Genomic DNA, 13,687 nt, shown 5'->3' on the forward strand with positions numbered 1-13,687 from the left:
TAAATATCAAAAGACAAAATATCCTTTTCCGATAAAAAAGCTTCTTTCTATGCATGCAGAAAAACTTAGTTGTTGAATCGCCTTTTTGAATCGTATATTATCTAACCTAAAGTCTATAAAACAGTTATTAGGGCCACGCTGAAGTGAAACATAAAAGAAGGGTGGTTTCAAATACATATTTTATGGTTCACTGACACTTTACACACTGAAATTTTTTTTGTCTTTCGATTCCATTACGATTACGTTTTTCTCATATCGTTTATATTGTTAAAACTTTTAATCTTCTGTCAAACATACTAATACCTTTTTTTTGTTTCAGGTACTTGACGCTATAATTCATTACCTGCACCTAGTCGTATTCTACAACTCATCTATCCTCTCCAATTCAGTTCCATTATGACAGAAGAATGAACTCATGTACGAAGCGCGATGTTGTCGACACCAGTCACACAAGATTGGTAAATTTGGTTGTGCCACAGGCTTCGAGCTTTCCTTCTACTATGGACGTTAGTTGCACCCGACTGCTCCACGATGACGAACTCAGCATACGATTACTTAGTGATCGAATTCGCCCAAGATCTCGGAGTTCTCATCTTTATAACAATGATAATACAGGAAATACCCCTGGCCATAAATCTAGCAGTACTGCTTCCTTGGACGCAGTTAGCCCGTTTAACGATAGTGACTTAGATAAGTTAGAGAACTGTAATGCCTCCGAAGGCAACTATGTTATCTGTGATTGTTTATATTGTGAAAAAGACTGTACACGATTTATTAGTTATTTTATAATATTAAGTTTATGGAAAATATTTATGTGCCTATATAAAAGTCAATGGTCAATTGTAAAAAGGAAATCTCACTCGGGTCGGGTGTTGCTTGCTGCTGTGTTGTTAATATCTTTCGCGAACGTCGATGGCTTTGCCGATGAGTTTGACAAAACGGAACACTTTCTGGATAAAGTGAACTTGGAAAAGAGCATCGCTGCTGTTTTTAATAAAGTAGCTTATGGTAGTACGACCAAACGATCCATTCCTGATAACGTCTATCCGGTAACGACATTGGCAACTCCCTTATTAACTACGTATCGATACGTCAACGGTAACGAGGAATGGCTTAGGGTGGATCTGAAGAATTCAGATCCGGTTCCCGAAAGATCAAATGTAGAATTCGAACAACCGGATTTTGAAAGCGAAAATAATCGAAGAGATCTTGATAATGGATATGGTGCTGATCTTGAAAAGGACCATGCGTTGCCCACTTCAGCTCCTGCTGCCGATATTCTCAAAAACAACAACAACAAACACTATAATAATCCTAACAGGTATAACAATGACCGGTTAAAACCGGACTTTAATGTAAATAACAATCCTGAACAAGTTACTGAAAACATATACAAGACTACGACGTCGTATAACTTACTAAGAAATGTTAGACCCACTAAATCTATTTATGGGAAAGAGCCACCGAGTTATGTTCCCCCTAGTCGAGCATTTTTCACACCTCCTCTACCACCTGAATATCAAAACCCATTTGCTGACAAACCAACTTTAAGAGGTACAAATTCTGATAGTTTTGCTAATCGTAGACCTATACCACCTCCAAGTCTAATGCCTACGAAAGACAGAATTCCCTTCAGACCAGATTTACCCAAAGTTAATATGGAAAAAGTACCTGAGAGGACTAATAACAATAATAACGAACAATACCGCCCATCCAATCCAAACCATTCACAAGAGAATAAAAACGAAAAGAAGAAGTCGTTGAACACGCCTTCTCAAAACGTTAGAATAGGTGAATTTCATGGATTAAACAGAAACATGAACGAAAGCACTTTCGAGTACGAGAAAATACCGGCAATAACGTCAATTACGAGAATCTTAAGCGGATCAAATGGCCGACATGAAGATATATCCGATATACTTTTGAGAACGGTTACAGCCACTCCCAATGTTCAACATTTCGAACCCAAAATACCAAAAACTAGAGCACCTGCTGCCGAACCCAGTTTGAAAATCGACGATTCCAGTGAAGAACCCGTAAAACCTAAAATAGAAGATACCAGAAATGACGATACCACTTCCAAAAAAGATTTTGTCCAGGAATCAGGTCCTCCTGATCGTTCAGAAAGTGTTACCATAAAAAAGGATAATACCATATCTGAGAAGAAAAATAATCCCGAAGACGTGACCACGCAGATGTCAGATGTTCTTAATTTACCCAACGTAAAGGAAAAAGATATCAACAAAGAAATGAACGTTACCATAGCTAAGTCAGATGAAATTTGGTTAATCTGTTGGAACGTTCATGTCTATTTGGTGGTTTTTGGTTATTTCCTTTTGGCGATGTTTTCGATATATAAATTAATTCGCTATGAAAACGACCCTCACATGTTTTCTAAAAGTTATTTCTTAACTATACATTTAATGCTTACTGTGATCTGTGTGTTGCGTATATTTTACCTTATATACGACCCCTACAATTTGTACAACTCTTTTAATGTTTTTCTTTATGATTTCCTTCATAATTTTCCTTTAAGTCTACTTGCGACAACTTTTGCAGTGCTGATTTTATTTTTACTGAAAAGAACTTTGACGCATTTGGAAATTAAAACTCGTCCAGTTATTCTTGTGGTGGTTGCGTTATTACACATAGCTTTATGCTTCTGTCTAAGTATTGTGGAAACCTTGGGTCACTTTGACAAAGCCAGCTTAAATGTATGTAAGCCGTTCTTCGTTCTGCTAGCTTGGGCTCTTGGTTTCAGTTATCTGTATCTTTATAGGATAATCAAGAATGTTCTTGCAAAGAAAAGTCAGAACTTGTCTGAAATGTGCACACAAAATATCTCTTACGCTAGTCATATTACTATAGCTGTAGCTCTTCTATTTATTCTCTTGGGTCTAGTACAGGTGTATGCACTGTTCTTTATAAAAGTTGATCGTTTTAATAAGGAAATCAAACACCACTGGATATTGTGGAGTTTTGAACTATCGGTAAGATTTATAGAAATATCTATAATTACTTTACTGGCCATTGTTGTGAGTCTCAAGATGTCCCAAAGAGAAAAACAGTCTGCGGGCGGCTTCCCACTTTTCCCATGCACAACAAGCGATTCCAGCACTGATAATATTTACCCTAATAATTGTAACACTAATCCTAACGCCCTTAACTATAGTAGACAAGAAATGATTATGGATAACATTCCAACAGAACCTGTAGAAAGACCAAATTTGTTGAAAAACGCTTTCCAGAACGACTCTTTCGATAAGAAATCTACTTTGGAGAGATATCAAAGTGATAGTGAACGTGGCAGTAATTTTGATAGATTCGAACGACCCAAATGGGGATCTGACAGATTTGACGCACGCACAAATGATGGTTCTAGTTTAAATAATTTTGTGCAACCGGGCTCTGGTAATTTCGAAAGAGGTCCTCACAATTCTGTCCAAAATTCATTAAGAAACGATAGATCCTCCGCAAGAAAAGCTTATGATTCCGCGAAATACTATGTTAAACCTAAGTATGACATGGAATATACTAATGACGATTACCAACAAGATATGTTCGTTAATAACGCCGATAGGAACATATACAGTGAGCCTGTTGATAATCCCGGTTCACACCAGTATGAGAGAACAAGACATGAATTTGAGCGATCAGACTTCGACAGGCGATCTAGAAACAGTTCTAACACCTCTGGTCGCAGGTCTACTGGTCGAACGCGAAAGAACCACCCCAGACCACATTTAGGAGTTCAGACCTTACCGAATCACGACAGGCATCAGTTGCAGGATTCTATGTTAGTAGACGAGCAAGGATTCGTGCGATTCAGACATATGCAAGAGGAATTGGACAAGCCGAAGAAGATCAAACGCCAGATTAGTGACCAAAATCACTATAGTGATGCGTAACTTTACGTTAGGGCTAAGCAGAAACGCACAGACGGTGAGGTATTTTTGTAAGACAGCTAATCGAGTACAGGATGTTGTTTATTGACTGGTAAAAATCGGTTATCTAGTAAGATTTGGTCAAATAGTCGATCAAATTTGATAGATGACTGTAGATATTTATTTATTTTTTATAAACTAACCTGTACTTAGCGGTTCAAATAAAATAGCTCCAAGAATTACATACGTAGAAGAAATATCATTTTCTGTGTGTTTCTTTTCTTAGCTCGTTGATCATATTCTCAGTAAGTCAAAATGTATATATTTTGGCCTAAAATTTCTCATCTTTGTAGAAAAAAATATGGAGCCAAAACTAAAGATCTGATGTTAACAACAATGACTTATAAATAAATATTTAGCCCCAAGGAGAGAGAACAGTTCGTGTAAAGGAGTATAAAAGTGTTGTACAATATAACTTATCGATTATTATTTTTAGTAATCCAGATCAAATTTTCAATAATTTCTGATTTAATTGAATAATAAATAGATAAAATTACCATCATCATATCTGAGATCTCTTAATTAACATTATTGTACATATCGTTCGAGCTATGTAGCCTTGTTAGAAGCTAACTTCAAGAAGTTCTTGCTATCTTGTGCCTTTTGATACTCACATTTTCGTTTCATTCTGAAAGTTGATTTCTCTGAATTTTTCTTATTATTTATTTTAAGTTGGTTTGTTTTATTTGTTTGTTATATAATTGCGGAATTAGCAATTTAAGATTAATTTTTATTAATACTAACAAAAGATTCATAAGTTATTTATTGGTGAAATTATCGGCGTTAGTCAAATTTATTCGTTAGGTTCATTTCATTATTAATGTTAGTAGTTAAAGTAGTAGCGAGAAGTAAAACCAATATTTACTTGACTAAGCTTAGATTTTCTGTGATGTTCCAACTGTTGACTTATTTGTCCCAGTGAAAGTTTTATTGGTCCTTTTTATTTATATTAAATTCTAGTTAAATTCAGAGTTTGTCATAATCCATATATCTCATTCCGTGTATCATTTCTAATTGTCTCCGTGTGCTGTGTTTTGCTATCATATATATATATATATATATATATATATATATATATATATATATATATATATATATATATATATATATTATAAATTAGCTATTCTATTGCAGGATACCAAAAACTAGCGAAGGATTCTGTATCCTATAAAATAACTAAATATTTGGTTTAAGTCTAATAACATGAGGCTTGGATACCAAATGTCTTTAAAGATTTCTTGATATGTGGTGCTTTACGATAATGCTAATCATTAAAATCAAAAAAGACATAATAAAGAGATGAAATATTTGTACAATTTTTGTTGAATTATATAAAAATATCTCGTTTTGAGAGGTAGATTTTTGTTAGTACCTGCACCGTACCGGCTACGTTGATCGTGACTATTAGTTTCTGTGATAATCCAGCAATGTATATACAGAGTGAACTATAAATATTGGATCGTAGCCTATGGTTAGGTTGTTTGGGCCAATATATGCCCATTTGTCCATATATTCCTTCATGCTTTTTTTTCTCGTTTTTTGCTAATAATATCACGACACAAAGGCATACCTTTGAACAAGGAATATGATTTTATATTTTTTTTATCGGTGACTCTCTGGATGATTCCTGATGATGTATTTGAGTAGAAACTTTTTAGTAATTTTGTTTAGAAAATATGGTATAAACAATTATTTTTATGTTAAATTTATACTCGTGTTTAAACACATACGATACTGTTTTCGAGATTAACGTATTTAAATAGTTGAAAAAGAAAAAAGTTGTTTTTCTTCCATTTGGTATTCTTTTTTAGTTCTCCAATTCAGGGATTCTATATATAAACTATGACATAAACTAATGACTTCCGATATCCCCAAAAAATAAAAATCAAACGGATTATAGGTACTCGGGACTTCTGGGTGGCCATTGAACATCACTTCCTCTGTCAATATACCGTTGAGGAGATATATCATTGATGATTTCCAATAGTTAATGATGGGAACTGACGTGGAGCTCCATACTGTATAAACCACATTCATTTGTCTTCTTGCGTCCAGTAAAAGAGCAAGAGCATCCAAAAATCACAAGTTTTTTGCAAAAAGAGGTAATCTCGATTTAAATTAAATAATATATATATATATATATATATATATATATATATATATATATATATATATATATATATATATATATAAAATTTAAATAAGATACACATGAGCCCAGTAGATTTTAGTTTAAATTGCTGCTGAAAATGTCGATCCTTTATACCGTGCAGATTTTTTCCCTTGTATGACTGTTTCGACAAACAAAAATTCTTCTTCTGGTAAAGTTGGCTTCATCGATGAACGTAATATTCTTAATAAAATATCAGCATTTTAGATTTTCATTCTTTTCGTTTATGTCTATCACCACAATTATTAGTGCAAAATTACCCCGTTTCACATCAACGATGAAATAAATTTGAAAATGTTTTGTGAGTTAGTATCCGCTGTCTGCATATAGCAATCTATATCATCTAACTGCCAAGCCGACGCAAAAATGTTCTTGTGTATATAGACAAATCATATCCCGCATTTATAAAATAATTCTGACCTTGAGTACATAGAATGTCACAGCAAAAATAATTCTCTTCTAATCACATTTTATAAAAAAAAGACACTAAACAGTTTAATCAATTTCGTTATCAGGAATCATCCTAGCTCCTCTTATAACAAAATATAAATAAATTAATAAAATATTCTCTTTCCAAAGTTATGCCTGTGTGCCGATTTTGGTATCAATATATAAATATACAGTGAAATTATTAGCAAACAGAAACCAAAAAAATTTAACCTACACTATTTGGCCAAATGGGCATATTTTGGTCCCGATAGAAAGCTCACTCTGCTTACTAATATTTGCGGTACTGATGCATTCTTTCACTCTATTTGCTTAGTTTCACAAGTGCCATGTGAAGTAACCACTATCTGGTGAAACATGTCATGTCCAATCAAGTGGACATTTTCAAAAATGTAGTTTGAATTTATATATTTTATAATATAATAATGTATTTCTATCAAATAAAGGTCTCCTCAATTAAACGCGTTGTTATAAATTTGATCTGATTACTGTAAATCATAATTGATGTAACATTGATATTGATTATTTATTTTGAAACTGTGCGGCACTTTTAACTGAATAATTTGTCAATGCATTGGGGTAATAGGCATTATAAATGTTTAATTTTCAAATTGTTTTTAAAGGTGATATCTACTGAATACTCTTGCATCTTTCAGTGTTGAAATATGGATTATAAAAGATTACACTTATTGTTAGAGATATTGTACCCTAAAATATACTTTAAAGTAGCAAAACTTGTATATTGCAAATTCTGTAAATAATAATTAAGAATCTATAATTTTAATTTTTTATATAATTTTATACATTATTTGTACGATACAGGGTGTTCGTATTTAACAAAACAAGGCAGCTGGCTCTAGCTCTCTAATCGTTATGTAGAGGAATGAAATGTGAAAAACTCGAATCTCCTTTTTCCCTAATACTTTGTAGTTGTACCCTGTATGATGCTTTTATTTATAGAACAAAAAATGACTGAACATTTGTGTAATTTATTGATTAATTGAATCTATAATTAAAATCGGGCTAAACAAAACAAAATTTTAAAAGATAGATTTATTGACCGTCCTTACATTTTAAGGGGGTTACGTCTGTAAGTTTATTGTGACGTCTCGGTATTTTTTACTTTTTGCGGAAATGAGTATACATTTAATAAATCAAATACAATACAATAAAACCATATTTGGAACTGCATACTTTAAAAGAAAATAATTGACATTGATCTAATAAGATACGAACAATGACAATATGAAAATGTTACTAATTCTAACTGTTTTTTTTTAAATTATCATTTCTGTTCGATATACAAAATCTGCAGGTTGTTAGTAAATAATAAACATATTTATTTGCTCAAAAGCAAATAATTATGTTGTCAGTTTAGTAATAAAAACGAAGGTCACATGTTAACGAATTATACTAAAAGAGTTAGATTTTATATCCCATTGTCGATGGATATAGGTCTTTTCGTAAAGGTCCACAGTCTCTTCTAAAATGAGATCTTTACAAATCAAGATGCACTTTGAACAAATCAACAGGATCAAGAATCTAACCATGAACATAATGAAGTCCTGCCACTTCAAAAGATAGATCTTTTCATTTCTCTTTAAAAACTTTGCCATGGGAACTTTAGGAAATTTAGGAACTTTGTCACACATCTACTTAAAAAAACTACTGATTCACAAAAAGGCTCTTTCGAAATATACGACTAAACCGATAGTTCACTTCACAGCAAACAATGCAGAGAATCAGTTACTTTTGGATATTCTGCAGTTCTACCACTACTTTCCAATACCAAACTGGATAAAAAAAACTTATTACAGTCCGTAAATATATTTTTTAATGTGTCCAGAATATCAAAGAAAATTTGTTGAAGTATTGTTGTAACATTGTCATTCAGTAATAACTCTTTCATTAATGATTAACTGAAATAGTCTATTAAAATTTTTCAAAAGAACCAGACATACTAGACATCTTAGCATTGCAGTATCTTATTTTTGCAAGATGTAAGAATATACTGAGATAATACGTTCACTAAAACATGTTAGAGAGGATCTTGGATGTTACGATTCTTGAATCTGGGAAACCTACTTGTAGAACTAAAAATAAAATAAAATAAAGAGTTCTATCACCAAAAACCTCTCTAGCGAAGATCTCTTTTTTAATGTCACCTGAACTTATAAAAATCTCACATGAAAAAAGTTACATGAAGGTTATTACATGAAATCGGTATTGGGTATTACGTTTAGATTTACGAAACTTATTTCACAGGGTATTTTTATTAGATTTTTAACTATTGTTGTACTTACACGTGTTTGATGTTCTTTTTGTGTTAAATGTACCAGTTTTACTTGAAAACTGCAAAAAATGGATTGCATTGTTGCGCATTAAACATATTCATTGTATATTGTTAGACTACCAACGTAAAACATAACCACTACCTTAATGAGTAATTATGTCTTACGCAGTGATTAGGAATTGGATTACTTTTTGCTGTCTTCACTCGCCATCTCTTTTTATATCCGTATACCCACTCTCTCCCTTTCTCTCTCTCTCTCTCTCTCTCTCTCTCTCTCTCTCCATCTCTCTCCATGAGCTGTCAAATAATCTCATCACAAGCATCTTCTTTTCTGAACTAGATATATTCAAACTATATTGTTAAACAATTTCCACTGCAATTAACTTTTACATGAGATCTTTCGCCACACTGGGGTTGGTGACTTATGATACCAAGAATTCTCCTAATTTTCTTCGTCATTCCCCCACAAGTAATGTTGATCGTGTGGAAAATATTACTAGTACTCCGCTATGCTACAGTTCACGGGACCTTACCATGGCTGTCTACGTGTCTACCTCCATGTAGATCGATCTTGACCACTGTTCTCTGTGTTTTGACTTCTAGATTCGTCAGATCTTCTTCAAAGCCGTTTATTGAGAGAACATTTCTGTCTCGTTTTTTTAACGAATCGTTTTTGTTGCGTTCCTGCCTACATGCATTCAGTGATCTTCCGTTGCATGCCTTTATCTCTTTCTTAAGTTTGTATGCCTTATAAGTTGTTACTTATATGCCAGAATCCTTGTTCATGAACGGCTCAGTATACTTTCTTCAAAATGTTTCGTTGCCATCTGCAGGAAAACAGAAGTGATACTCTTCCTTTTTTGGGGAGAGACTGCAATGTGAACCTGAGTAAAGAAATTACATTATGAAAACTAACATTTGGTGGCCTGAAATCCGCTGCTTCTGCTGACTGACTTTTGTGTATCCATTTTTTGCTTTTATCGGTAAATGCGCAGTAAGTCCACGCTCACGTTGACTGAATATTTGTTTGACTCATTGTAAGTTGGAAGGCTATATAATGTTTGACTTACATGGCCTTATAAATCATACAAATGAAACCACTGGTTTGATTCCAGCAACACTGGGCAACAAAAGACTTTGTAAATTGTTTTGTTAGAATAATGTTTTATTTTAAACGTTTTTTTTTAGTTTCAAGCATCACAATTGGGTATAAAGTTCCTCTATATTGACTTTCGTTAAGAATGCTTGTTGATCTGATAAAGCCTTATTGTATATATTTTTTCATGTCGAAATTTCTGGTGACTAAGAATTTTCTTGTAGATGTTTTTTGTATATATGTATGAATATATTGCCAACAATTAACTCACTTGCCATTTATATTACTGGGTTGATAGATTATGGACTTTATTTTTGTATATTTTTTACAGTATTATTCTTTTTACAGTATTTATTATATTAACGTATATAAGTACGTCATATTAATTTCGTTAACAACGAACTTTTATGTTTTGTTTTACGTAGAGGCGAATAATAATTCTCGGAAGTGAAGCAAAGTGAATATTTTATTATATACATGAACCTACGTGTTCACCACTGATGTAAACATTGGCAGCTTTAAGTATTATATTGGACTCAACAGAAGTGATTAACAATATTCATTATTCCTTTGTGTTTTTGGTAAAAAGGTCATTATGTAAATTTTAAATTTTTTGAGTTTTGTTAATTATTAATACCAATAAAATAATTTGTCAATCCCTTAATTATTCAGTATGTAGATATATTTCATTAAGAACCTATCCTCCTTTAGACTTTTGTGAAAAAAAGGCTTGTTTCTAAGAATAATTTAAATTAATGTATTAGTGAAATTAATGAAATTTTATGAATCTTTCTTATTTGTTAAATATTTATACAGCATTTGTAAGTCATTACACAGAAATTCTGACCATTTGTTATACGAAATATTTTATTTCTGTACTGTTATCCTGAAATAGACTGCTTATTATTTAGTTCTATAACCAGATATGGCTAAGGAATGGGCACTCTCCATGGTTTATAAAATCGCTTTTAAAAAAAGTCAAACAATTTAAATTACAAATAACATTGACAATACAAACACTGGAAATTGTAAAGACACAGGAAGATATCAATGCGATGTGGTCAGCAGGTGCAACACGTTGCCTCGCTTTTATGACATGCGTACTTCCATGTTTGCTTCAGGCTCCAGATACATGCAGTTGTACGAAAAGTGGATATTTGATAACTTCTGAAATTGTTTTCTGATATTAGACCAGATAAGTTAGATACATTAGACCAGAGAGGCTAGATAAATGCGGATAATTCTGAAAGTTGCTGAAGTAGATTGAATGAGAAACACAAAAATATGTGGGAGAATTAACTTGGATAAAGGTAGCCTTTTGCTAAAGACAAGTTAATTGCATACTACCCACAAGTTTTGATAAGAAGAGCGTAACGTGGGTTCTAAATGTCTGGAATAGGTAGTAAATAAAGATTTTATTCCATTTTAAGTATAATATTTTTCTAGGATAAGTCCCCTGTATCTAGTTTGAATATATTTTACACGTTTATAACTAATTTAACAAAACGAAAGAATCATGAGCTGATCTTTTTTTTTTTTACAAAAACGAATCGTTATATTTTATTATGGATTAACGTTGCTACACACATTTCGAAACGTTTTATATTGCTTTTGGCAAGTATTACGAGTGGCTTTCCATTGAAATGTATCTACATAATAAAAAGACTCGATGTACTTTGATACTATACTCAAACTTTAAATTGGACAAAATGTATGTAACAAAATATTCTCGCCTCGCTGAAAATTTCATGAATTATTATCCCGACTAAAGTTTCTGAACTCTTTGAAATAGTTTTTCTGTTTTACATTCCCTACTCCTTCTCCGGTGTTTGTTAAAATGATATTCATCATCATCTAATTGTTTGTTCCTATGCAACGTACTTATAAAAATAGCTTGTTGAAGTTTTTTTGCCAGTATTTTCTCTGAAAAGCTCTATTTGTGTAGTATAGAAGAAAAGACGTTTTTTCTTTTTGGATGTCTTGCAAAAATGTTGTTTTTAATATATGAGGAAATATGGCGATTTTTAAAACTGTGTCAATTGTATATAGGCAGTTTTTATGTTTTTAAAAGTCGCAATATAGAAAGATTAACTTGTACTATATAACTGTAATATATAAACAAATGATATATATTGTGTTTTAATTTAAATCTCCATTCACCAAAGTTCATCACCTTCATACACCTAACCAAACAGGAATAGATGGTAGTAAGCCTGATTCTAGAATAGTACATTCAAGTATTATTAGAGAGACAATGAAGGAAAGAAATTTGAGAATAGTGAGACCTAAACAATGGTGGTGGTGAAATGAAGTCCAAAAAAATAAAAGTGAAAATTATATAAAGGGTGGCACACAAAGAGGTGTAACAAGGATAATCAAAAATTATATAGTTAGTAAAGAAAATAGTAACAGTCGGGATAGTAAAGGAAGCGAAATTAGCTGTAACAAAAGTTTAAGCAGAACCGTATAAAGATTTATACGATGATCCTAAAACCAAAGACAGTCAAAGAAAAATACATTACAGTCCAGACAATATCAATATTGAAATACTTAAATTAATTGCAGACGACGAAAGTAAAAATCTCGACTTGATAACAGCAATATTCAATAGATGTATGACATAGATAAAATACTATCGGACTGATTATTCAACATTCGTAACATGTATATATATACAGACGGGCGCTGACAATACCATGGTTACTTAAAGTTACCAACGGTGAGGTACTTCGGCACATGAGTAAACAGAAAGAATTTCTAAGCATAATCAAATAGAGGAAAATACAATACTTGTGTCATCTGTTGAGAGGTGAAAGATAAGAATTACTCGAATTCGTATTTGAAGGTAAACTACAGGGCAAAAAATCAGTTGGAAGACGCCAACACTCGTGGCTGAAAGGCCTGAGGAGATGGTTTGACCGCTCATGCGCAGAAATCTTTCGTGCAGCAGTTTTCAAAGCTAAAATCTCCATTTGGATGGCCAACCTTCGAAAGGAGACGGCGCAATAAGAAGTAAGATAAAGCTAAACTAGGTATAAAAATAGTATAAGCTAGGAAAGTACCTAGCTAATCGTATCTCCAGGATAATCACAATGCATCAAGTCTACTTAGGAGCGGCCCTTACATCTCGCACACTCTTATTCTTTGAATACCGTGCCCAAATTAGGCGTGGGTAGCTTCTATGACTAATTGCCGATATTGTTCTCGATCTTGCGCGGTATGTAATAATTCATCTGCTGATAAGCCAGTCTATTGACGAAGGTTTCGGAGCCATGAATATTTCTTCCTACCCTCTTTTTCCCTTTCAGTATTAACTGCAGTATCCAGTATCTGCTACCATTATATGTCACATATATTCAATTTTTCTTTTTTTTGTTTATCATATTCGTCAAGTCACTTTCGCCTTGATCTATTCTGTCTTCCTTGACTTCTTGAGATACGTTGAAGCCATGATATATTTCGAAGGGCATTTTTATTGGTAGAATAAAACAGAATATGAGCGGGAGGGATGCACAAATAAACCAGTTTACGATATATATATATATATATATATATATATATATATATATATATATATATATATATACCCATATGAATATATAAAACAATTAAGACCAAGCGACTCGGATAGCTGGGTCACTTGGTACGAATAGAAAAGTCAAGATTCATTAAATATATAGCACTAAAAATCAAGAAGGGAAAAGAAAAGGTGTAGACTAAGATTATGTTGCCATCCA

The 13,687-nt window shown here is 32.6% G+C and overlaps 1 protein-coding gene across 10 annotated transcripts in view; it reads left to right on the plus strand.

Moving 5' to 3' along the window:
- LOC140437027 (uncharacterized) overlaps positions 1-11,486 on the plus strand; it is a 559,923-nt gene extending 548,437 nt beyond the window's left edge. For all 10 annotated transcript variants that reach the window (XM_072526249.1, XM_072526251.1, XM_072526250.1 and 7 more), the window contains one exon: positions 320-11,486. In XM_072526249.1, the coding sequence (XP_072382350.1) occupies positions 408-3,908 (3,501 nt within the window). In that variant the 5' untranslated portion in view covers positions 320-407 and the 3' untranslated portion in view covers positions 3,909-11,486. The remainder of the gene's footprint in view (positions 1-319) is intronic.
- The last annotated feature ends 2,201 nt before the right edge of the window (positions 11,487-13,687 follow it).

The sequence above is a fragment of the Diabrotica undecimpunctata genome, chromosome 3 (genome assembly GCF_040954645.1).
Source record: "Diabrotica undecimpunctata isolate CICGRU chromosome 3, icDiaUnde3, whole genome shotgun sequence".
In the NCBI taxonomy this organism is placed as follows: domain Eukaryota; kingdom Metazoa; phylum Arthropoda; class Insecta; order Coleoptera; family Chrysomelidae; genus Diabrotica; species Diabrotica undecimpunctata.